Source organism: Leopardus geoffroyi, chromosome D4 (assembly GCF_018350155.1).
Source record: "Leopardus geoffroyi isolate Oge1 chromosome D4, O.geoffroyi_Oge1_pat1.0, whole genome shotgun sequence".
NCBI lineage: Eukaryota > Metazoa > Chordata > Mammalia > Carnivora > Felidae > Leopardus > Leopardus geoffroyi.
The window spans coordinates 12,000,001-12,026,543 of record NC_059342.1 but is presented as its reverse complement, the minus strand read 5'-3'; the positions used below and the strand labels follow the sequence as shown (position 1 = coordinate 12,026,543).

General features: G+C 42.7%; 1 protein-coding gene, 1 long non-coding RNA gene and 1 pseudogene across 3 annotated transcripts in view; 2 read left to right on the top strand and 1 right to left on the bottom strand.

Moving 5' to 3' along the window:
• FAM189A2 (family with sequence similarity 189 member A2) overlaps window positions 1–26,543 on the bottom strand; it is a 119,638-nt gene that overhangs the window by 44,252 nt on the left and 48,843 nt on the right. Inside the window, exons 2-3 of one of the 2 annotated variants that reach the window (XM_045470462.1) lie at window positions 24,271–24,381; window positions 13,139–13,195 (exon numbers count right to left, since the gene is read on the bottom strand). In XM_045470462.1, the coding sequence (XP_045326418.1) occupies window positions 13,139–13,195; window positions 24,271–24,381 (168 nt within the window). Of the gene's footprint in view, window positions 1–13,138; window positions 13,196–23,051; window positions 23,671–24,270; window positions 24,382–26,543 lie in introns of those variants that run through there. The other variant, XM_045470461.1, reaches the window with a different exon arrangement.
• Window positions 9,334–13,131, top strand: LOC123593869 (annotated as a pseudogene).
• The window catches only part of LOC123593870, a 6,177-nt gene continuing 4,741 nt past the window's right edge, over window positions 25,108–26,543 (top strand). Inside the window, exons 1-2 of the long non-coding RNA XR_006710567.1 lie at window positions 25,108–25,543; window positions 25,713–25,868. This is a non-coding gene — a long non-coding RNA (uncharacterized LOC123593870). The remainder of the gene's footprint in view (window positions 25,544–25,712; window positions 25,869–26,543) is intronic.

Sequence of the window (26,543 nt, the reverse complement as noted above, 5' to 3'; positions counted from 1 at the left end):
CAGAAAATTTATAATGGGTAATTTGGGGAGTGTGATCAGGTTTGGGGGCTTAGAGAAATGCACAGAGGTCTACTGACTATTTTTAATAAGTGTAGGAAGGCTCATGAGTTCCCCCTTTTATAAATAAAAAAGATTCTGGCACAAAAACACTTAGATCAATGGAACAGAATAGAGAACCCAGAAATGGACCCACAAACTTAGGGTCAACTAATCTTTGACAAAGCAGGAAAGAATATCCAATGGAATAAAGACTCTCTTCAGCAAGTGGTACTGGGAAAAACTGGACAGCAACATGCCAAAGAATGTACCTGGACCACTTTCTTACACCATACACAAAAATAAACTCAAAATGGATGAAAGACCTAAATGTAAGACAGGAAGCCAACAAAATCCTCAGAGAGAAAGCAGGCAAAAACCTCTTTGATCTTGGTTGCAGCAACTTCTTACTCAACACGTCTCTGGAGGCAAGGGAAACAAAAGCAAAAATGAACTATTGGACCTCATCAAACTAAAAAGCTTCTGCACAGCAAAGGAAATGACCAGCAAAACTAAAAGGCAACTGATGGAATGGGAGAAGATGTGCAAATGACATATCAGATAAAGGGTTAGTAACCACAATCCATGAAGAACTTACCAAACTCAACACCCAAAAAACAAATAGTCCAGTGAAGAAATGGGCAAAAGACATGAATAGACACTTCTCAAAGAACACATCCAGATGGCCAACCAACACATGAAAAAATGCTTAACATTGCTCATCATCAGGGAAATACAAATCAAAACCACAATGAGATACCACCTCATACCTATCAGAATGTTAATGTTAACAACTCAGGCAACAACAGATGTTGACAAGGATGCGGAGAAAGAGGATCTCTTTTGCACTGCTGGTGGGAATGGAAACTGGTGCAGCCACTCTGGAAAACAGTATGGAGGTTCCTCAAAAAGGTAAAAATAGAACTACACTACAACCCAACAATTGTACTACTAGGTATTTATATATAAATAAATATATATCCAAGGGATACAGGTGTGCTATTTTGAAGGGACACATGTACCGCAATGTTTACAGCAGCACTATCAACAATAGCCAAAGTATGGAAAGGGCCCAAATGTCCATCGATGGATGAATGGATAAAGAAGATGTGGTATACACCTCATGCCAGTCAGAGTGGCTAAAATGAACAAATCAGGAGACTATAGATGCTGGAGAGGATGTGGAGTAACGGGAACCCTCTTGCACTGTAGGTAGAAATGCAAACTGGTGTAGCCACTCTGGAAAACAGTGTGGAGGTTCCTCAAAAAATTAAAAATACATCTACCCTATGACCCAGCAATAGCACTTCTAGGAATTTACCCAAGGGATACAGGAGTGCTGATGCACAGGGGCACTTGTACCCCAATGTTTATAGCAGCACTTTCTTTTTTTTATTAAATTTTTTTTTCAACATTTATTTATTTTTGGGACAGAGAGAGACAGAGCATGAACGGGGGAGGGGCAGAGAAAGAGGGAGACACAGAATCGGAAACAGGCTCCAGGCTCTGAGCCATCAGCCCAGAGCCTGACGCGGGGCTCGAACTCGCGGACCGCGAGATCGTGACCTGGCTGAAGTCGGACGCTTAACCGACTGCGCCACCCAGGCGCCCCTATAGCAGCACTTTCAACAATAGCCAAATTATGGAAAGAGTCTGATGAAGGGAAAAAGAAATTGTGGTTTATATACACAATGGAATACTACACAGCAATGAGAAAGAATGAAATATGGCCTTTTGTAGCAACGTGGATGGAACTGGAGAGTGTTATGCTAAGTGAAATAAGTCAGGCAGAGAAAGACAGATACCATAAGTTTTCACTCTTATGTGGATCCTGAGAAACTTAACAGAAGACCATGGGGGAGGGGAAGGAAAAAAAAAAAAAAGAGGTTAGAGAGGGAGGGAGCCAAACCATAAGAGACTCTTAAAAACTGAGAATAAACTGAGGGTTGATGGGGGGTGGGAGGGAGGGGAGGGAGGGTGATGGGTACTGAGGAGGGCACCTGTTGGGATGAGCACTGGGTGTTGTATGGAAACCAATCTGACAATAAATTTCATATTTAAAAAAAAAAAAAAGAAGAAGAAGAAGGTGTGGTATATATATACAATGGAGTATTACTCAGCAATCAAAAAGAATGAAATCTTGCCATTTGCAACTACATGGATGGAACTGGAGGTTATTATGCTAAGCAAAATTAGTCAGAGAAAGACAAATATCCTATGACTTCACGCATATGAAGACTTTAAGATACAAAACAGATGACCATAAGGGAAGGGAAGCAAAAATGATAGAAAAACAGGGAGGGGGACAAAACATAAGAGACTCTTAAGTACGGAGAACAAACAGAGGGTTACTGGAGGGGTTGTGGGAGGCGGGATGGGCTCAATGGGTAAGGGGCAGTCAGGAATCTACTCCTGAAATCATTGTTGCACTATATGCTAATTAACTTGAATGTAAATTTTAAAAAATTAATTAAGTAAAGTTAAAATTGGAGATGAAATAATTAATTTATTAATTAAGATTTTCTTCTCTAGGGGCGCCTGGGTGGCTCAGTCAGTTCAGCGTGGGTGGAGCTCTGTATTGGGCTCTGTGCTGAGTGTGGAGCCTGCTTAAGGTTCTTTCTGTCTCTCTCTCTCTCCCTCCCTCTTCCCCTCTCCCCTACTCTCTCTCTCTAAGATAAAATTTTTAAAAAGATGGTTTTTAAGATTTTCTTCCTTTTAAAAGGCATTTAGTAAAGTAGCAAATGTCACAATGTCACAGTGGTGTGTTTGATATATATGTAGTGCCTGTGTATGCCATATATATGTTTGATAAATATATAGTGTGTTTATATTAGCCATATATGTTTGGCTAATAGATATATAATTTATAAATTTATAAATATATATATATTTAAATTTATATTTTACATGTATTTAAATTTATAAATTTATAAATATAAATAAATATATTTTGTAGATATAGACATAAAATAAATATGAGACAGTCTGAAAGAGGTGATTTATTTACTATGCCCTAAATTATGCAGCTAATTAGGGGACCCCACTCAGGTCCAGGTCTGACTCAAATCTATACTCTTTTGTCTCCATCAACTTACAGAATGGGGCGCCTGGGTGGCTCAGTTGGTTAAGCGTCTGACTTTGGCTCAAGTCATGATCTCACAGTTGGTGGGTCCGAGCCCCACATCGGGCTCTGCGCTGACAGCTCAGAGCCTGGAGCCTGCTTCGGATTCTGTGTCTCCCTCTCTTTCTTCCCCTCCCCCACTCATGCTCTGTTTCTCTCTGTCTCAAAAATAAAATAAACATTAAAAAAAACTTACAGAATACTTGCTAAAAGACAATGTCTGTTTATAAATTATTTTGTTTTCTTCATTAAAGAACTTCACAGGGTGCCTCGGTGGCTCAGTTGGTTAACTGTCCAACTCTTGATTTTGGCTCAGGTCATGATCTCACCATTTGTGAGATCAAACCCCCCATGGGGATCTGTGCTGACAGTGCAAAACCTGCTTGGGATTCTCTGTCTCTCCCACCTCTTTTTGCCCCTACCCTGCTCATGCTCTCTCAAAATAAATAAATAATCTTAAAAATTTTTTTAAATAAATAAGAACTTCCCAAGGCAACCCTCTACTATCCTCAATAAGAAATTAGAGCTAGAGGGGCACCTGGGCAGCTCAGTAGGTTAAGCAACTGACTTTGCCTCAGGTCATGATCTCATGGTTCGTGAGTTGGAGCCCCGCATCGGGCTCTGTGCTGTCACCACGGAACCTGCTTTGGATCTTCTGTCCTCCTCTCTCTCTCTGCCCCTCCCCCACTTGTGTTCTGTCTCTCTCAAAATAAATAAATAATCTTAAAAAAAAAAAAAGAAATTACATTTAGTAAGACCCAGTTGTGCCACCACCCCAGCCCTGACATCCAACGTCAAGCACTCACCATTAATGAATCTAATTTGATTACCCACTGCATTCCTTATTCTTCAGTGGAAGTACCATAAATGGCCAAACATTTAAAGTGAATCCCTTTAATTTATTTTTGGATTAGTTTTTTAAATTGTTATAAAAGTAACATTCATAGAAGAAAAAAATCACGGTCCTACAGCAGATTTCTTAATTATATTATGAATAATGGAAACCAACTCAGGCTATTTAAGCAGAAGAGGAATTTCTTGCAGGGCTATCAGGTAGCTCACAGAATCCCCAGGAACCAGGCTCAGAAACCTGGGAAGGAGCCAAGGGAAGCTGGGAACTGGGACCTCTACCAAGGTCGTGCCCCAGGAAAACCAGAGCCTCGGTTGCCAGACTTGGACACTGCCTGAGCTGTTCCACATCAACAGCTCTAGCTTCAGAGTCCTGGGCAGGAGCTTCCTGAGTGGAGGTCAAGGAGCTCACATCCTGGCTGCCGGCGTCCAGAAGTGTTAGCATCTGGCCTCGGAAGCTTCCATCGCTTGAAGCATGGCCCTGCCTCCCACTGAGATTCATACAAAGGCAAATAAACAAAACCCAAAAAGAGAGCTCTGATACAGAGATACTGGCCACCAAACCCAAACAAAACAAGGAAACCAAAACAGCCTCTTGGTTGCACAATATAATGCATGTCCTCTCCAGATATAAAGTGGAAAGTCAGGCTCCCCCATTCCCCTTCCCACTGCACTCAACAGAAGTGCCTTCTGTAAATGCTTTCTTGCATATCATTTCAAAAATTTCCCAAGTGACAACAAACACATATGTATAGATCCCCCAGGCTTACACACACACACACACACACACACACACACACACACACACACAGTGGCACTCCACACATCATAACTTTCCCCATGACAATGTATCTGTTTTAAGATGCTCGCCAACTCAAAACGGTCTCCCCTCTTGCCCCAAATCACTCTTTGTTCCTGCAGTTCTCTTGTAGTCATATCAGAAATAGATCCCTCTAGTCTGTTAGTCTGTAACCCAGACACTCAGCTACCACCACAGTGTGTCTGCAATGCACTTCGAAATACTTCGGCACAGACAGTGGGATACTATGTACATATCGGTTGGAACAAGCGACGCCCTAAGGACAGTCAGGAATTCAAATTCCAGGACAGTCCCCTAGCATTTATGAGAAAGGCCACACTCCAGAAGCTTCCTTTGCCTTCATCTCTCAACAGCATCTGAGCGACTTTGTTAAATTAGCAGAGTGATTGTGGAAATGAGTTTTGTTCAGTGGATGGAACCATTGGCTGGTTTCATTAGCACAATGGATGATAAAAATGGGTTCTCCATGAAATTCGTGGTGAGATCTAAAACCAACATATTTCCTGTCCCAACGTTAATCAATTCTGGGATTGGCCGTACTTTTCTGACTCTATATTAAACAACACTGAAAACAAGCAAGATAACTTAGCTACTTGCCCCAGGATATACTTGTTCCTGAGCAAAACTAACAGGTTATTCATCACATCTTGCTTCCAGGCCCTCCCCTCCATTCACCCACCAATCCAAAGCTATTATGTGACAAGCTCTGCTCAAACCCTATCAATTCCCTATCTCAAAAAGCTCACCTTACAATCCCCCAGCAGGGGTCCTCAACCCTACAAACATGCTCTCTTGATTCACCCCTTCTGAGAACACCTCCCTTACTGCAGCAGATCCAATCAACTGAGCTCTGCTTGCTCCACAGGATTTCAGGGCATCAGCAATGGTTTTCAAGACAAATGGCAACTAAAATTAGAGGTAAAAAATTGTTCACACTGCTCTGTAAGCTCAATAAAAATCTTAGCCCTCTACCCTTTACACTCACAGAACACAGTGCATGAACACTTGTTTTGTCTGTTGGCTAATAAGTGTTTGCGTGTACAGCAGAATTTGGCCTGAGGCTCACTTTCGTTGTAATAATTGACTTGGCAGGAAGGTCCCCCAAAGCTTTGGTGATTACCTGTCTCTGCCAAACCAAACCTGCTAATGAGAGCACACCCATATGGCTGAGGCCACTCTGCAAAGCAAGGAGTCGCCCGGGCCTTGATTCTGCCCAGAGACAGGCCACCCAAAGTGCTTCCATTTTTTGAGGATGCCAGGTTCTCACCCAATTCACAGTTTGGGGGAGCAGCCAATCAGAGCAGAAAAATGAGAGCTCGGTTGCCAGCAGACTAAACCCACTGTGGCCGCAGAGAAGCCCAAAGCCAGCCCGGGGGGCTTTCATGATGCCTAAGTTCATACTTTGCTGCCGTAGGTTCCCTAACGACACAGCCAACCAACAGACCAAATCTCCTCTCGAAGATTTCCTCAGTGGCTGCTGAAAATGATTTATAAGGTGGTTGCCTAGCCTTAGATCTTGTTTTACATGTTACAGATTCAACATGCATCCCCGTCTACAAGCCTGAGAGGTGGGTGCATCCCCATTGTACATGTGAGAAAATGGATCAGATCATTTCCTTGGCCGCTCACTGGTTGGCTGTAGCAGGACTAACACTCCAAGCCGACCTCCTGTTACCTTGTTCAGTTCTGCCTCTGGCTCTTTTCAATCAAGGATAAACTTGCTGAACCTCCTGCCACTGTGGAACTTAAAGAAGAACTGGGCAGTCACAAATAAGAAAATAATTAATTTGAATTACACACACACACACACACACACACACACACACTTCTGCCAGAGAGAAGTACCCAGCAATGTGCTAATGGAGGAGGTGATGGAATGGTATAATGAGAGGAGCACTAGACTAGGAGTCACCGTCCCTGGTTCTTTCTAAAAATAGTTCCTGTGTTTGTGAACTGGACAAGCCCATTAACTCTTGAGCCATGGGTCCCTTATCTATCACATAGGAAAACTACCTGCCATGCAAATCACATGACTAAATATATAAACTCTTAAGCATTATATATGTGCAGCAGATTATTATTAAGTATTCCGAAGAGGGAGAACAGCCATCCATTTTATACCTTAGAAAAAAAAACAAGAGGGAAATAATCATAGCATTTATCCACAGGGAGCTTCTAATGGCCTGCTGAAAATGTCCATCTAAAGTTAAAACGCCCTCCGGGTAACTAAAGAGGATTCTGGAAATCTACAAAATGAGAGTTAAAAGACTCTTAAAAAGAACGCTCTGATGTAAGTGCCTCATTTTTCAGTCACAGAAACCATGAGATTTCCCCAAGGTCACGGATAATTAGTGGTAACGTGTCAGCATTAAAATGCAGGTTTCTTGAACTCTCAAACCAAGGCTTATTCCAAAGTTTTGACCGCTAGGAAATATATGTGAAAGAACCAGAATGTACAAATTCAGAGCTCATTTTATAAATGTACGGATTCCTAAAGTGTCCACAGGTATTCTGACCCCTCCTGGTCTCTATGTCATCAGAATGAAAGGACCACCGTCCATCTTGCAGCTAACGTACCTACAAGTATTTCTTTTTTTTTTTTTTTTATGTAGGCCCCACATCCAGTGCAGAGCCCTACACGGGGCTTAAACTCATGACCCTGAGATCAAGATGAGCTGAGATCAAGAGTCAAATGCTTAACCGATGGAGTCACCCAGGCACCCCTACCTACAAGTATTTCTAACTATCTGGTGGGCTAATTTCTCAATCTCTTGACCAAGGATCTGTGTGATCCATGACTCTCCCTTCAAGGCACAATAAAATGGAAAGAACCTGGATCCCCAAATGGCTTTGTGGAACAGAACCACCTTGCGAGCCTAGCCTATTTGGACCACTAGATGAGAGGGGCAGAATGTCGGTATATCTTACTGAAACCAGTTTTGAGTCTCTTTTTGGGTAATGAAGTTTCACCCTAAATTCCATAATATTGAAGTTAGAAGGGAAACTGACGGATCATTTTTTAAAATAGCCAGTTCATTAACCTCTTCTATTGTCCATCTAGGGTGCAAATCCACATGGCTCATAGCTGGGAATAAACCACATATGTGACCGAAGAACACTACCAGGGAAGTACTTTCATTCTTGATGCTAAAGAATAAAGCTGTCTTTTTATCAGCTTTAAGGTCATATTCACCCCATCTCTTCCAAACTGCATGGGAAAAAAAAACCAATATGGAGCGCCTGGATGGCTGATTTGGTTAAGCATCCGACTTCAGCTCGAATCATGATCTTGCGGTCTTGTGGGTTCGAGGCCCGCATCGAGCTCTGTGCTGACAGCTCAGAGCCTGGAGCTTGCTTCAGATGCTATGTCTCCCTGCCTCTCTGCCCCATCCAGCTTACTCTCTGTCTCTCTTTCTCAAAAATAAACATAAAACAATTTTTTTAATTAAAAAAATAAATAAATAACAGTAGTTCAAATCAAAATTCATAAGCAACCAAAATTACAGGCCAAAACTCTGGCTGGAATTTCATGGTAGCAATTCTTACCAAATGCACCACCAAAGAAAAACATCTTAGTAGGGCAATTCCATTTTTTAACTGAGGTGCCGAGACAAGACTATCTTTTAGGTCATTTCCAGCTGTGAGTTTATAATTTCTACAAATTTATAAAACATTTTATTTGAATGAAAAAGGAGATACCTAGAAGAAATAAGAACATTCTTTAAAAATGGAAATGTTTGGGGCACCTGGGTGGCTCAGTCGGTTAAGCATCTGACTTCAGCTCAGGTCATGATCTCACAGTTCATGAGTTCGAGCCCCACATCGGCTCTGTGCTGACAGCTCAGAGCCTGGAGCCTATTTCGGATTCTGTGTCTCCCTCTCTATCTGCCCTTCCTCTGCTTGCACTCTGTCTCTCTCTCTCTCAAAAAATAAATAAACATTAAAAAAAAATTTTTAAATGGAAATGTTTGGGGGTGCCTGGGGTTAAGCATCTGACTTCGGCTCAGATAATGATCTCAGAGTTCGTAAGTTTGAGCCCCCCATTGGGTTCTGTGCTGACAGCTCAGAGGCTGGAGCCTGCTTGGGATTCTGTGTCTCCCTTTCTCCCTGCCCCTCCCCACTCACACTCTGTCTCTGTCTCTCTCTCTTTCTCAAAAATAAATAAACATAAATACATACATACATACATACATACATACATACATACATACATAAAGGAAATGTTTCTTCTTGATAGAAAATATACAACCTGGAATGATGTGCACATACAAATGCATGCACATGCACACACACCCTGGCTTCATTCTATTCATAGTCAAAAACAGCTATAAATATGGGGCGCCTGGGTGGTTCAGTAGTTGAGTGCCTGACTCTTGATTTTGGTTCAGATTGTGATCCCAGGGTCATGGGATTGAGTCCCAAGGGATTCTCTCTCTCTCTCTCTCTCTCTCTCTCTCTGTCTCCCCCCTGCCCATCTCCCCTGTTCTCTCTTACTCTAAACTTTTTTTTAAATAGGAAAGATTTCTTTAAAAAAAATAACTATAAGTATTTACAAACTGTGTTCCAACATTATTATTTTTGTTCTGGACACATGAGTATTTTCTCAGCATAAGGAAGAAGATCCAGTAAATGAAAGCTTCCAACTCTGAGTTTCCGTGAAAACTTGAGTGTGAAAGAATTGGGTCAGACTGAGCCTTCTTTGTTCACACCAGTATAAAACCTAATGTAATCGCTGAGACAATCACAAAAGAAGGAGCACAAATAGAAATGGTTTTCAAAAGGAAATATCCAAGTGTTCTAGATTAGTGTGTGCCCAACAACTCAAAATGAGGCCAGCTGGCCTCTCAAAGGGCCCTGGAAAGACCAACCTGCCCCCTCCCAGCCTCCACCACCATCATACTAACCACCCTGAAGTAAAAAGGGGAAGAATACAACGTTCTACAGAACAAAAACAAGTGCGAGAAATTTAAGACAAAAGTAAAAAAGAAATGTCGAGAACCTGGGACCTAAATTTCCTTTTGGCTGCCAAATTAACTTCACGGTCAACAACAGAGGTGTAGGGAGCACCCTGGCCCTGGGGAAACAGGATGAAGAGGACAGACAGGACCCCTGTCTTCATACAACCATCTATGGTGGGGAGACAGACAGCAAGTGGTACGCCAACAGCACAAGGTGAATTATGGACCATGAAGCCCAAAGTCAGTGCTGGGACATGATGAGAGCAGGGACGCAGGTCCACTGTTAGCAGGGTGGTCAGGGAAGGTCTGTCTCAGGAAGGGACTGCTGAGCTGAGACCCAGAAGAAAAGGAGCCAGCCAAGCAAACAGTTGGGGAAGAAGGTCCCAAGTTGGAATAAGACAGTCTGGCTGTGTCGGAATCAGAAGGTACAAGCTGTGGGTAGAGTATAAGACGTGAAGGGGAGAAGGGCTAGAACTGACCGGCGAAGTCCACTCTGCCTTGTGGGAACAGAGACCTACAGGGCCCTACTAGCTCTCTGATGGAATGTGACCTCCCGCCCAAAATCATCCAGAGGCACAGTCCTTAAATTCAAGAAGCCAAAGAAAAGGTGAAGCATCCACTAAGTGGGGTGGGGGGAGGGAGGGCAGAGGCACCCCTTGGTGTCACTAGATTATCCCCTGCATGCAAAAAAGAAACTAGACTCAGAAAAGTTAAGTGGCTTGTACATTACACAGCTCTCCAGGGGATGAGCTAGGACACAGACTAGGAGTGTCTGACTGGTATATCCAATTCCTTTCATTACATCCCATGATTTTTTTCCATTTTTTAACATAACAAAAGCATCTGGCAGAAGTTATAATAGAATATTAAGATTCATGTGAACTGAGGATTTTTCACTTATGATATTGACCAAGGCTCAAATGATCCCTTGATGTACCCAGAAAGTTTGTCCTTATACAATTCCTATCAATTAATCTATCTTCTTTATAAATTGATGTTAATTAACACTTGGAAACAATCTCTACATGATCTTCTAAATACATAATTCATACAAATTGAAATATAGAAGCCTATGGGTCCAACAGGCTTACAACTGATGGTAATACAGAAATATGACAGCAGGCCATTCAGGCAGGTTTGGATCCCTTGTACATGGAAACATCATATTTACTGATATGAACTTAATTAATGCAATATTAAACAGAAAAAGCAGAGCACAACATGGTATGTACAAATTGGTTATAACTTTGACAAAGTTGTACATATACTTATCAGCAACGATGAGAAATAAATTTAAAGGCATAAAATAAAGATACATTTCTATGAAGGTCAGTTTCTTTTACAGTACCTTGAGCTCACTAAATAAATCTGTGAGGCACCTTTCCAAAAGAAAACAATGTTAGAGAAATAAATGTCTTAAAAGGTCAACTTTCTTAATATCTACCCAGAACACAGGCTCATATTCTCCTCCCCACTTAGAATCTTAAAAATACAAATAGCATTAGAGATTTTCTGATTTTAATGTAAATACCTGAGGGATGTATTACTCGACATTTCAATAGTGACCCAATGGAAAAATCAGGGCAAAAAATGACTCTTAAAGCCAAATATTAGTATAAACATTGAACACCATCCAACATTTTTCTAGAGAACTGTTGCAAAATAAACATCACCCACTCATAACACATGCCATAAAACTCATCTGAAGCCTCATTTTTCTCCTACCCTGCTATCTCAGAGATTAAAATGCTGCACCAATAATTTACTCCTTCCAGAAATATTTACAGAGTTTCACGAAATGTAATAATTGATGGGCTTCCAAAATGCTGCCTAAATTGTCTAGTGGGCCTGAAAACTTTTAAGTTGTTCAAAACCATCAACACAGTTCTGGGACCCATTACTCTGTCTTCTGCAGTGTGTTTCTTCTCCTTGCATGTACGAATTTAGCTACTTTTGTATTTATCACCCGCTGCCCAGCAAACAGTGGCCTGCTTAAGATGAACTGTTAAGTGTATATACAAAATGAATTTCGAAAACTATTTAACCCTACATTAAAATGAACGGGAGAAAAGTCAAAAGAAATGCTCTATAGAAAAAAAAAATTTGTTTTCATTATATATCCTTCAAATCAAATTTCTTAGATCCTCTACTTCATCTTGAAAGTTGGTAACTCAATTGGCAATCATCGATTTTATATAGTATTCCCTGAATCCAAAGGACATAGCAAATAAAAACAAACAAACAAAAAAATGAACATTGGGAATGTACTAAATGCCACTGAATTGAAAACTTTAAAACGGTTAACTTTATATTATGTGAATTTTACCTTAACTAAAAAAATGGATAAAGTTACCAATATATGCCTATAGTACCATGAAAATATATATGTGATAGAGAATATAGAAAGTCTAAGCAATGAAACTGTAAGGTTGTCCAACCAAAGCATTATAACAATAAAAAATTATGTATAATGATTTCATGTCTGAGATTTACTTCAAAAGAACATGCAGGGGAAAATATGGGGAGCCGAGGAATGGGTAAGGGTCTAGCTGAACAAGATTGGCTGAGTTGGTAGTTGTTGAAGCTGGGTGATTGGTATGGGGAGTTCATTATATCATTCCCTTCGCTTTAGTATATGTTTAAAAATGTCCATAGTAAACCATTTTTTTAATTATATCTTTACAACAGATCTAATTCTGGAACTAAAAACACATAGACAGCACTGGGTACATTAAGAAGCTTAAAATAAATCAGAAAATTGACAAAACTGAGGCCAGGTTTCCTCTAGGAGGACAGGAAGGAAGGGTTCAGTCCTGGCAACCTCGGTGCAATGTGGTTTGAGATTCGGCCCGGGATCGGCATCATGGTCATGTGCTTGATCATCCCTAGCATAGCCACTGCATACATCTACAGGTGCAGTAATGGGGGGCGAGGGAAAAAGGGCTGCCTGTTAACCTTTTCAGTGGAGTTTGATGCAAAGAGATAGGCTTGTCTCTGGAGTTAATCGTTACTATGTGTCAAAGGGTTTGGATAATATCAATTAAGGAAGCCTTTTCCTGATCGATGAAAAATAACTTGGTTATGCTCATCCACCCCTTCTAGAAGGTTATGCATTGTGTCAATGTGGTACATAATAAGAACAACAAAAAGGTAACCCCCAAAAAAAGGAAAACTGGCAAAATTATCATCTCACTTTGTCATTAGGAGAACATCTGACTTCTAATATTGTCCGTTGTTAGCTTCTTTTTTTTCACGAACAAGAAAGCTTGGGCATTTTTCTTCAGTGACTGATTTCACAGCCTTCATACACAGCACATTTTACAAAGGGTAACAATTTATGAGATCAGTACATACCAGCAGTATCATAGGCCGTTTCCAAGTTGTTAATCCTATGATTCCAGAGAGGATCACCTACAAGGATAAACAGTATCATAAATCTAGAAAAGGGACCAATTCCAACAAACTAATCCTAGTCTCTAAAGTATACTTTTTTCCAAAAAAAAAACAAACCCTGCAATTTCAAAGTCTCCTAACTCAAGCATTTGGTATTCCTGCTGATTATCTGAGCCCTGGTAGACCACTTTGGACTCTCCTTCCCACAAAGCCCCCAAAGCTTTTTTATTGACTGTGTATGTTTTTTCTTAAGGTCAATTATGAACATAGAGAGAGTAGGCTATCCTTCCAGTTAGTGAAGGAGTCAGTATTGCTGACCCAAGCTCCCTGCCCCAGAGCACCCAACCTGTTACCATTGTCAGCCTCGTAAGACATGTGTGTGGCTACAACCCTCCATTCGTTAGGTGGGTACCCACCCTTTATGGGCCAAGTAAATGCTCTGAAATGGTACACAAGGTCTCTTAGGATCTTCCTCTGCCCACTTCTCAAGCCTGGTTTCTATGCACCACTGCCCCCTGCCCATCTTCCACCCAGGCACACCTGTCCCCCATCAGATCGGCCAGGCTCTTTTTTTTTTTTTAAGTTTACTTATTTATTTTGAGAGAGACAGAGACAGCATGAGTTGGGGAGGGGCAGAGAGAGAGAGAGAGAGAGAGAATCCAAGTAGGCTCCACACTGTCAGCATGGAGCCCAATTTGGGGCTCGAATTCACGAAACCATGAGATTATGACCTGAGCTGAAACCCAAGAGTCAGACGCTTAATCGAATGAGCTACCCAGGCACCTCAGACTGGCCAGGCTTTAACACTGAGGGGCTCTGCACTTCTCTTGGTTGCAGTATCTTCTCCTCTCAGCTCCCCTCATAGCTATCTGAGAACTCCTATACATCCTGCAAGATCCTGGCTAACACTCACTTCCTCCAAGAAGCCTTCGCTGATCCCACCACCCCACACTCATGGAAGCCCTCTATACAATTTTCCCCCCAAACGCTCTCTGTCATTATAACTTGAGAGGTGCATCTCTGCCTTGCCCACTGACCATGAACTCTTGTCTCCCAAATCCTCAGCTCCCAGCCTGGCACCTGTCACGTGACGGGCAACTGATAACTGTTCCTGAGCATTTATTCCACAAAAGGGAGAGGGGACTACAGTGAGAGAAGTCTCATATTGTAAAATGACACTTCAATAAACAACTAATTAAACCCCTTGGTAAAGAAGAATCAGCATTTTGCCAAAATGAAAACTGGAAATCAATGTCAGCCCTTTGGATAACACGGTTCACTAAGCAGTTGGGAAAGAACAATCAAAGTAATTATTCAGCTCAGGGACATTCCGATGTCACTGGGGCACATTTACCTTTGTATAACAGGGTGCACGCATCTGCAGAATGCGGTTATGAGGGTTTTCCTTTATGTGCGCTTTTTACCAAAATCTCTCCAATGTACCAGTTCACAATGATGGTTTCTCAACGACAAGTCTGAAGGGATTTTACAGTGTTGCTTCTAAAGACTCTCCATTCTCCATTTACTGGCTGAGAGTAAATCATTGTCAAACGAGCAGAGGACAAGTCTACCCACTTATATCAAGGACTTAAAGACCATGTATGGGCAGACAGGCAACAGATCCTTATATCCCATTTATGTTTAAACATACTGTCAGCTGCCTGTCCACCAGGCACTGTATTCTTGCAATCATCTTAAAGTCAATAGGCCATTTCTTTGTTCTGAATGATTTCTGCCTGGAGACACACAGGGCGTGTGTCTACATGTGGTTGCATCTACTTTACAAATTGTGACTTGAAATCCAGGAGACCTTGGGGTGTGGGTTCCCCACCTGGCTTTTAAATAACTATACGAACTTGGCCAAGTCTTATCGCTTTTCTCGTCCTCACTCTTGTTTCCTTAGAAGTGTGGTTTAAGTGAAGGAAACCATCTGCGGGTCTCTTCTAACTCAAAAATTTGCCCTGCTGTGATGATAGAAAGTCCTCAGGATCCCCTGCAATCCAGTGCTGGCTCCACCTGCAGGCTGTGTGTGGACATGCGCATGTTATGTCTGTGTGTGTGTATACGTGTGTGCGTGCGCATGTGCCCACATGGGCATGTGTTCCCTGCCCACCCGACCAGCGGCTTACTGGACTTAGCTGAGGTAATACAACTATTATTTTTTAAGGTTTTATTTATTTATTTATGAGAGAGAGAGAGCATGAGTCAGGGAGGGGCAGAGAGAAAGGGGGACAGAGGATCCGTAGCAGGCTCTGTGTGGACAACAGAGAGCCAGACACGGGGCTCAAACCCGTGAACTGTGAGATTATGACCTGAGCCGAAGGCAGACGCTTAACCGACTGAGCCACCCAGGCGCCCCAGAATTGCAACTATTTTTGTAAAAACAAAACTGAAAATTTTGACTGCCCTTGAGGGAAACACAACCTGCCCACTTCACTAAAATCTAAGTACAATGCAAATTATCAGTTAGTGTTTGACATTTAGACCATCTCCATTAATAGAGAACTCTGTGATTCAGCTTTTTGGAACACATGTTTTTCATTAAAACAACATTATCATTAAAATGAGGTGTCCAGCCCAGACCATAAACACCCATAAAAGTAGCAAGAGACCTCAGCTATACTTTCCACCTCCCCCACCAGCCACATCACCCAACCCTCCCCACATTAACAGTTTGGTACGTTTACATATATTACACATGGACATATTTTTCTTTAAATTCTTATTACTAGACAAACATGTATATGTGCATATGTATTTTATAAAAAACGGGTCATAAAAGATACTTTTCCTCCTTTTTCTTTTTTTTTTTTTTAATTTTTTTTTTCAACGTTTATTTATTTTTGGGACAGAGAGAGACAGAGCATGAACGGGGGAGGGGCAGAGAGAGAGGGAGACACAGAATCGGAAACAGGCTCCAGGCTCTGAGCCATCAGCCCAGAGCCTGACGCGGGGCTCGAACTCACGGACCGCGAGATCGTGACCTGGCTGAAGTCGGACGCCCAACCGACTGCGCCACCCAGGCACCCCATCCTTTTTCTTTCTCAGTAAATACTTCCAGGAAATCTCTTCATGTCCACTGGAATAGCTCTCATTCATTTCTGTTTAAGGGCTACATAATATTTCTTTGTATGGCTTACCTCCTGTATTCGATTATTTCCATATTCATTAGTATTCACTCTATTTCCAGGTTTTTGCCCTCACAATCAATGCTATGGTAAACATCCATGGCCATATAATGCTTAAAAACAATTGCTTTTTATTTCTGTTGGATAAAGTCCCAGGAACAGTGTTGCCAAGGTGAATATAGATATATTCAGTAGATCATGGCAGATACAATTGTCATTTAAAATCAAAGGTCTCTGGAATTAAGGAACTAAGCTATCTTTATTATTTTTTGAGGGGTATTTTACATATATAAGCAACAAACTAAACTCCAAACATAATTTTAAAAATATGTACAGGGATGCTTGGGTGGCTCAATCATTGAGCATCTGACTCTTGGTTTGGCTCAGTTCATGATCTCACAGTGCATGTGTTCGAGCCTTGTATCAGGCTCCAGGTTGTCAGCAAAGCCTGCTCAGGATTTTCACGCTCTCTCTCTCTCTCTCTCTCAAAAATTAATAATTAAAACTTTTTAAAAAATGCGTTTGACAAATAATAAATATCAGAAATCTCAAAATACATATAACTTCAAAGATACTTAAGACCTAGTGGGAAGAAATATAAACCTTAGTAAGCAATATTAAATGAAGACCCAAATAAATGAAGACATATACTATGTTCATGGATTGTAAGGCAAAATATTTAAAGGTAATAAATTTCCATTTGAATTATTTATGGACTCAACACACACTCACACTAAATCACAACAGGATTTTTGTAAACCACCCTTCTTTACAGGGATGTTTTAAGGAATTATACTCCAATGGCAGGTGAGAATTGTGGTTACATCCAGTCCTGAACGCAGCAACAAAAGCATATACCTACTTCTACTCAATTTCTCCCATTCTTCAAGCTCAAATAAACTCAACACTAAAAAGCAACTTCATAGCATTCTTTCCACCAAGTGCAAGATATAGCTTGCCCTGAATGAACAAGCAAAAACCTATTTTCTAACATTAAATTATCTCTATATTATTATAATGAGGTTTATTATAATTTTGGTTTCACTTACTTGTAACCCATTCCTTGTAGCTTTTAGGAAAAAGCAGAGGTCCTTCTTTTTTCTGATATTGCAAAGAAGGATTCTGAGATACTCCATGCAAGAATCATTGTTACTCACCACATATGGTTAATGTGCCTTAATTTCCCAACTTGAAAATCAAATCATTAAGATCAAAAACTTATTATTTTACTGCCCTTATTATTTTTCTTTGCTATCCATTAACATGCCTCAGGGCAGAAATGTTCTGGATTGTTTGCCAAAAGTTGCTATATCTAAACACAGAGATAAAAAGAGCCAAGCTGTAAATGTCCCATGTTTGCCTTATAAATTAAATACACAATAATCAAAGCTCTCAAAAATTTACTTTGCCCTATAGCTTTTATACTGGAAACTTGAAAAAATGTGTGTGTGTGCATGTGTGTAGGTGTTCATGTATATTATTCTTCCTTGTATGTCCAGCATGATTCATTAAAAAACTGAGGAAGTAGGCAACTGAATATTTCTAATGTATACATGGTGGTTACTAGAATGTCCCACAGAAAACTGGCCTTTTTACCTTATTTGGATTAAATATGACCTTGATGTTTAAAAAACACTGATAGAGTTTGTTCTCTAACTACACCCTCACAAAATCAGTTCTGAGGTAAGAATCATTGTACCCATTTTACAGATTAGTAACTGAGGTTGGGAGGCTCAATGACTCATTCAAGAATTTATCAATGTCACTCTGCTGCTGTGGAAAATAAATGACCAAAGAAAATCAATAAAATTCATCACAAAAAATTATATTTTAAATGGCCCATTAATATTAAGTATTTGATGATATGGTAGAAAAAATGTATTTATTGTTTGTTTAACTAGTAGAGACTTCTGAATTTTTGAGCTAGTTTCTCCTTTGAACCATTCATTCTTTTTTAAGTTTGTTTCATCACTGCAATTTTTAAAAAATGGTTTACCTTAACGTTCGCTCTTGTCTGTCTCTTTATAAGGAACTGGAATCTTGTCCAAGAATTACAGACTCAAGGGAGGGGTAACCATGAGTTTAGGTCAGTGACTCAAAGCAGAACATTAAGGGTATTAGGGCTCCCAGAGAAGAGCAAAAAAAAAAATAATAATAGCCAATTCTCTACCATTTGCCTCAGATATCTTCCAAGGATCGTATATGTCATCAGAGTAAGGTATTTTGTTTTCTTTTTTTTTTTTTAATGTTTATTTATTTTTTGAGAGAGAGACAGAGTGTGAGCAGGGAGAGGGTCAAAAAGAGAAGGAAACACAGAATCCGAAGCAGGTTACAGGCTCCGAGCTGTCAGCGCAGAGCCCGACATGGGGCTTGAACCCACAAACAGCGAAATCATGACCTGAGTCAAAGTCAGATGCTTAACCTACTGGGCCACCCAGGCGTCCCAGATATTTTGTTTTCTGAAGGAAGAGATGCAAACCAATGCAATCCTCTCTATCATTAATCCAGTGTAGTATGGTAGTAACTAAATATGTCCCCAAACCAAGAGCCAGGACAGCATGTCTTGAACACGGTCTGGGAGACCCTCCATCTGTCACCTACCTGGAGTCAAACTTGAGGATGCTTTTAAAAGTGGCTAATCTCTTAGCTTCATGCCCTTCAGAAATAATAACAGATTGAGTCATTAACCGAAGAGACCAGGAAGAAAAATGATCAGAGAATGCTCAAAAACAATGGATATGTTAAAAACATGTAAAGCATGGGAAAAGACCCTTTATAGAACTTGTTAACTCTTAAATATATATTAAAATAGATAAAATACCTTCAAGGTCCAGACAAACGAAGGAAGCTTCCAAATCTCAAGCTCAAGGTGAGAGCACTTACAGAACTACATATGGAAAAATATTCTTGAATTACACTGTGTTAATAGTCCTTTCAATGAATATATCTGTACCTTGAATTTAATTTTGTATCAAATATAGAAGCAGAATTTTTACTGAAGCTGAAGAAAGATCTGCCAATTTAATGGCTAGAGCAGACTAAGGCACATAATGGTCATTCAAAGCTTGGAATATGAGGATCTCCTTCTATCTTCTGTGTTCCTACGGGGGTCCAAAGCAACCTGCGACAAACTGGCACTGCCTCTCAACTACCTAGTTCCATATGCCAACAGAACTTCTGAGTGAAAAATAAAACGTGGCATATCCACACAGTGGAATCTCATTCGGCAACGAACAGGAAGGAAGTAGTGACATGCCGTAATTATGAATGAACTTTGCGGACACTGTGCTAAGTGAAAGGAGCCAGCTGCAAAGGACCACATGTTGTATGATTCCATCTATACGAAATGTCCAGAATAATCCACAGACACTGAAAGGCGGTTAATCAGTGGTTGCCTAGGGATAAAGGGGTCGGGGGAAATGGGGAGTGACTGCAAATGGGAACAGAGTTTCTTTACGGGATGATGAAAATTTTCTGAGATTGATTGTGGTGATGGTTGTGTACCTCCGTGAATTCACTAAAAACCACTGAATTGCACACCTTAAATAAGTGACATGTATGGAGTGTGAATCAGATCTCAATAAAGCTGTTACTTAAAAAAAAAAAACAAAACCCTGCAGCCCTTGAGTCATAATTTTTAACATTTTTTCATAAAAATCTTAGTTTAGCTATCTTTATAATAAGCACATTACTATATGCTATTAAGTCCCTCTCTTTATCTAGTAACCCCCCTTTTTTAAGAAAGCCATACTGAAATATCGAATGGCTAAAATTATGATACCAGAGAGTTGCCTTAAAATAATCCAATAGGCAAAGTGGGTGTGGGCAGAAAACGGCCATGTGTTGATCACTACTGAAGCTTGATGATAAATAAATAGGGGCTCATTATAGTATTCTTTGTACATTTTTTGCGGAGATTTAAAATTTTCCTAGTAAAATGTTAAAAATGGAAGGGGGGTCTTAAGACTGCCCGGTCACTTCTATGCTGTCTCTCTATTCTGTTTATATTTTCTTTCTGTTTAGATTTTCTTTCAAAAACAATACACACATGGAACCATTTACAGATGAAATGATGTGATGGCTGAGATTTGCTTCAAAATAATGTGGGAAATTAATCTGACAAAGAGCCTAGGGAGCATGATGGAGCTCGTTCCTACCCTGCCTCAAACACTCATCCTTCTGATATTATCAGCACACAGAGCCAGCCGCAAAGCCAGGAGGAGGCAGAGACAAAACAATTGTTGGCGCTGGGTAAGAGGGATAGGAGGGTTTGCTGGGCAGTGTGTGAATAAATTTAAAATTTCCCATAATGCAGAATTAAAAAACAAGAACAAAGCCTCTCTCATGTACATAAATTCAGAAGGTACGTGCTACTGGTAAAACTTCTTCCTATAATACCATGGTCATGGTGCCTAATGTCATCCTCCAATCCTATGCAGTCATTCTGAACATACAGTTTTTGTTGGTTCTATTGTTACTTTGTAAATTCTGTGGTCAACCTCAGAAATAGGCCACACACACAAAAAAAGAATAATGAACAACTCCAGGTTTGCATATAGAGCTGGGGTGGGGTGGGGTGAGGAAAACAACCCTATAGAAGAGAATTTAGTTCCAAGTTAGTAATTCTTTCCCTGCTCTGTTTTGCCAGGTTCAAGTACACCTACTATGCTCCCAGTCAGCAAGTCAGCAGGTCCTGGTTAACGACTTTCATTTTCTGGCTAAAGGCCTTTTTTTTTTTTTTTTTTTTTTTTTAATACTTCATCAAACCCAACAGTGGCTTGACTGACATCTAAGGGCATTCACCTCTGAAATAATTCACAATAGTACACTGATTTGAGGTTTTGATTTCCAAAGGGAAAGATAGTTTTAAATAATCCTAAACTGGGGCTGCCTGGGTGGCTCAGTCAGTTAAGCATCTGACTTCAGCCCAGGTCATGATCTTGCAGTTTGTGAGTTCGAGCTCTGCATCGGGCTCTGTGCGGACAGCTGGGAGCCTGGAGCCTGCTTCGAATTCTGTGTCTCCCTCTCTCTCTCTTTGCCCCTGTCCTGCTTGTGCTCGGTCTCTCTCTCTCTCTCTCTCAAAAAACAAAAATAAACATTAAAAAAATTTTTTTTAAGCCCAAACTAGCTATCTTTGAGAGGACAAGAGATTATGATTTTATAAAGATGAAATCCCTAAAAATGTATGCAACATTCACTTCTGGCCCATGGTATTTAGAGAAATGAAATGCATCCACCATTTGGCTGACTTTAGTCTGGTGAATGGACTAGGGAGCATAATGAATCTAATCCCTACCCTGTTGTTTTAAAAAAGACTCAGGAAGGCCACAGGGAGAGCCCAATAGCAGGTCCAGGAGGGTGGGATTCCTCTCACATGAGGCACAGAGCATGAACTCTGGCTACCACAGCATGGGCTGATCCAACGTAAGACCATCCAGTGTCAAAGTATTTCCAAAGGAGAGCAAATTGGCATCGGCTTAAGTATAAAATGTCAGGCAGGGCTCAGGGTACTTAATATTCTTAATGTTCTCATTCAAACAATTACTTTGGGTTCAATTAGTTCTCCCTATAGTCTTAAAATTTGGCCTTGAATCTGGGTGTGTGGGGACTGCAGAAGGACGATTTTATCAGCACATACACTCCTTGCAGATCTTAATCAAACTATTGGCACTCCCAGACTTAGACTGACTTGCTCCATAAAAAAGGTCATTTACTTTCAAGTACCCATCTTCTACAATCATGCCACAAAGACCTATTTCCAAGTCTCTCAACCCCCAGCAAGCCTCAGGAGGACATACGCCTTAGAAGCTGTGACATTTTAGGAGGCAGGGGTGAGAGGCCTCCTGGAGTCCAAACACAGTGGAGGCAGCACCTTCTCCAGGGGCTGGGCACCTTTTTCTCCAGATCAGCCTTCCCCATTGGAGGAAACAGGGCCAGGTCACTGAACGGGGTCAGGTATCTCCAGTGAGCTGCCCCCTGCTCCTGGGGCTTTGGGGAGCTCATGCATAATGACCATTTGGGTTCTTGAGAACTAAATTCTGTGCAGCAGCCTGCCTGGCTCCAAAAATCAAGTAGGGGCCTCCTTTAATGACCAGGTACAAGTATGTTTGCACACACCCTGTCATTACCTCCTGAGCTTGTCCCCAAATAGAGTGGAGCCATACTACACCAGATACATTTCACATTTACATGTGTCTTAAAGTGGAATAAAATAAATGACGTGCCCCAAGTCAAGCTGTCACTTCAATCACCCCACAAGTACACCTACTATGTGCCAGGCACTGTTGATGCCTCAATGGAGAAAAGAGATCAAATGCCCGGCCTCCCTGCGCAGACACGGTCAGCGAAGTAAATACTCAATGGCCCAAAGTTGAATCATTTTCTCCTACTTTCGTATCTTCCACCCCCATTCTTCCACTCTCCAGGAGCTGGAAGTCTATTGTATTCTAGTAACTTGCCAGGAACAACACAATCCTTCAGCTGTGAGGTACGGAACACTGTCCAAGTGCATCCCAAGTCACCCTTGAGCTGCTCTCCGTTTGAGCCTTTGTTTTTCCCCCAGCCTCAACGCCTCCAAAAACTTCAATTGGCCCAAAGGACCGTGTTCCCCAACCACAGCCCTCGGGGGTGGGGAGCCAGTCCTGGGGCAGCGGAGGGGACCGGCCGGAGGTCCCTGCTCCCTCCCCCCACCCCCCGCCGCCCCCAGTGGGCCCTGTCCAGGCGAGCAGGGCACGCGCGGCACTCACCGAGGAGCCGGCCCAGAACGGACACGAGTTCTTCACCTGCGGGGAGCTGCTCAGCGACAGCGCCCCAAAGCTCAGTGCCACCATGCAACAGCCCAGGATCAGCTGCAGCAGCCCGAGCGACAGGAGCGGGCGAGCGGGCAGCAGCGCCGAGCCCGGGGCGGCGGCGGCGGCGGCGGCGGCGGCCCGGCGGGAGGAGAGCGCGGGCGGAGCCGCCAGCACCCCGGCGGCGGCGGCGGTGCCCGCGCAGCGAGGCCGCGCGGGGGGCTGCAGCGCCGCCCGGGGCCAGCGCGGCCGCAGCGGGGGCAGCGGCGGCTCCTGCGCGGCGGCGGCCCCGGCGCCCGGGCCCCCGGCCTGCGGCCCGCCCGAGAGCCCGGCCACAGGGCAGCAGGAGCCCGGGAGCACCACGGGCAGGGACATGGACCGGCGGGGAAGGGAGCGGCCGGCGGCGGCGGCGAGGGGGGACGCGGCGCGGAGCCGCGGGCGCCGCGCACTGGGCACCGCGGGCGGACCCCGAGGCCGAGGGGGAGGGTAGGAAATGAGCACGGCCCAACCACTTGCTGCCGCCGCCGCCGCCGCCGCCGCCGCCCCGGCTCCCGCCGGCCGCACCCACCTGCCACCCGGGCGTCCGCCTCCCGCCGGCCGCGGGCGCGCCCTCGCTCTCACCCACACACGCCCGCGCCGCGCGGCTGCTGCCCGCTCCGGGGCACCACCGAACCCCCCGCTCCCGGGCACCGCCGAACCCCCCGCTCCCCGGCGTCCGGGAAAGGCGCCCGGCCCCAAGTTTTTAAGGGAGTCGCTCGGGCTAGGAGGGACCTCGCAGTCTGGGCGCGTAGGAGCCGGTGGCGGACAATCTAACACGCTGTCCCCCACGCGCCGAGCTGGGGCTGAGCAGAGGCGCGGAAGAAGCGCCGCGGACCCTCGCCCCCTTCCAGTCCAGCCAAGAGAGACCCCCTGGCCAGCGTAACGCAAAGGGAGCCCGGCTTTAAACTTTTTCCCCCTCCTGAGGGGGGAGGGGGGGAAGGCAGGAGGAGGGGTTGTGGGTGACTTGGTGGGAAAAGTCTAAGCCTCAGGGCTTCGGGGAAGGACGAGGCAGAGCGAAGTCACCACTCGCGTGAGGCTTCCGGGCGCTGACACTGCGCGTGGAAGGAGGGGGGAGGGGCGGGCGAGGAGGGGTGCGTTCCTGGCACCGGGGTAAGAGCCAGCGTCAGCGTGAGGTTACCTTGGAGGTGTCCAACATCCAGAAAGAACGAACCGGGGGCGGTCTGGCGCGCGAGGCAAAGGTTCCAGGGTGTCCGCCTCTCCTTGACTTGTGCGCTCTATTAGGCAGCATCTGGTGGAACATAGAATCCCAAACTTCCCGAAGAAATATCCTAATAAAATCCTAACCTGTTTTTTGGTCATTTATAAGGCATATTTAGAGCTTAAAAAAAATGATTAGCCTTTGCAAAAGGATTTTCTCTAAGAATACATGCCCTTCTTTCCAAAGATTCTTCTTATGTATTGAAAGTGTTCTTATGCATAATACCATCATAATAGATTTTTTTTCCAGGTTAAAAACAGGGCAGTGTCGCTTTGCTGCAAGTCAGTCTCTGTATTTGGCAGTTCATTTTGTAAGTAGAGTGAAGGTATTTAACCTCCTGCCCAATAAACCACGATAAATGTGTATCCGTTTTTATGCGCTGCTTGCAAAAGCTGTATTTATTTTGGTCTTACTTCAACCCACAATGTGATGCATTGCCAATGGGCATGTGTGTTTACATATATACTTTTTGAATTATTCAAGCATCTGTGGTTAATAGTCCCTAGGACTTCTTTTACAAAGTCTCCTTGGAAGTAAACTTCAAACTCCATTTTCTGGAGAAACGGGGAGCTATATTCAATTCTATTCTATTTTCGAGAGAGAGCGGGGGAGGGGCAGAGGGAGAAACAGAGAGAGAGGGAGAGACTCTTAAGCATGCTTCATGCTCAGTGGGGAGCCTGCCTCTGGGCTTGGTCCCAGGACCCTAGGATCATGACCTGAGCCAAAATCAAGAGTCCCACACTCAACCAACTGAGCCACCCAGGCACCCCAGGAACTGTATTTTAAAATAAATGTTTAAAGTACGTTGTTACATGCACTTTAAAAAACATCTTACAGTACATGTTCTTAAATTGCAGGTAATGCTAAAAGTTTGTGTGTTTAGTTTATACCTTTTATTTTACATGCAAGCCTGAAGGTATTTAATTTTTAAGATTCTATTACACCGTGCAATAAAAAAAAAAAAAAAAAAGTCTGAATGAGTCTTGAGAAACTGTCAGCTTAATGAATCTACTCCGATGGTCAATCCTTGACACCTGAAATGTACTATTAAAAATGCATTGTTTGGGTCTGGGAATGTTGGTGCTAGAACTTGGATATCCTCCTTCTCTGCGGATGGTTAATGACTAGAAAGAGAAGAGTTCCAGGGAAGCTGATAACCATCTGTTTCTTGCTGTGGGTGCTGGTTACAAGGGTGAGGTTCATTTTGAGAAAATTCATGTAGTCACACTTTGCATACTTCTCTGCATTTTACACTTAAATACTTTAAAGTATTTCTAAGTACTTTCCCCTTAAATTTTTAAAGTGAATTTCCCTCTACAGGAGTCCTCCCTTATCCACAGTTTCGGTTTCTGTGGTTTCAGTTACCCGCAGTCAACTGCTGTCCAAAGCAGATGATCTTCCTGACAGAGCATCAGAAGGTCACTAGGAGCCTAGCACCAGGTCACAATGCCGACGTCACTCACCTCACTTCTTCTCATCCTGTAGGCATTTTATCTTCTCACATCATCACAAGAAGGGTGAGTACAGTACATTAAGACATTTTGAAAGACGGAGAGACCACATGCACACAGCTTTGCTTTTACTACAGTATATCATTATAATTGTCCTATTTTATTTTTAGCTATTGTTGCTCTCTTACTGTGCCGAATTTATAAGTAAAACTTTATCATAGGTATATATGTAGAGGAATATATATATATATATATATATATATATATATATGTATATGGTTAGGTACTATCTATCTGTATCATCTATATCTCTATCCGTCTATAGTTTGGCACTGTCGTCTATGGTTTCCAGTGCTCACTAGGGGTGCCTGGACCATATTTCCTGCACATAAAGGGGGGACGACTATACGGAAACAGATGCTAGCATGGGTCATGAAAACCCATAGTTTCAAGCCACTAAACCTTTTCCAAAGCTGCTGATTACGAGTTTTTGTCCTGTAGTTTTCTTTTTTTGTTTTTTGGCCACATTTATAAGCTGTGGGTTTCTTTTTCTGCTTATCATAAACGTGAATCCAAGTGACATTGCCCCAACCTTTAAAGTTACACCAAATACACTCTTCAGTGTTTGGACTTTGGATGTTGTAACCCAAGCTTGATTCTCGGCTTCCTCCAACACTTGCTTACAGTAAGTCCTTAGTGACACCTGACCAAGCTGAGCTGTATATAAGTGAGACCATATAA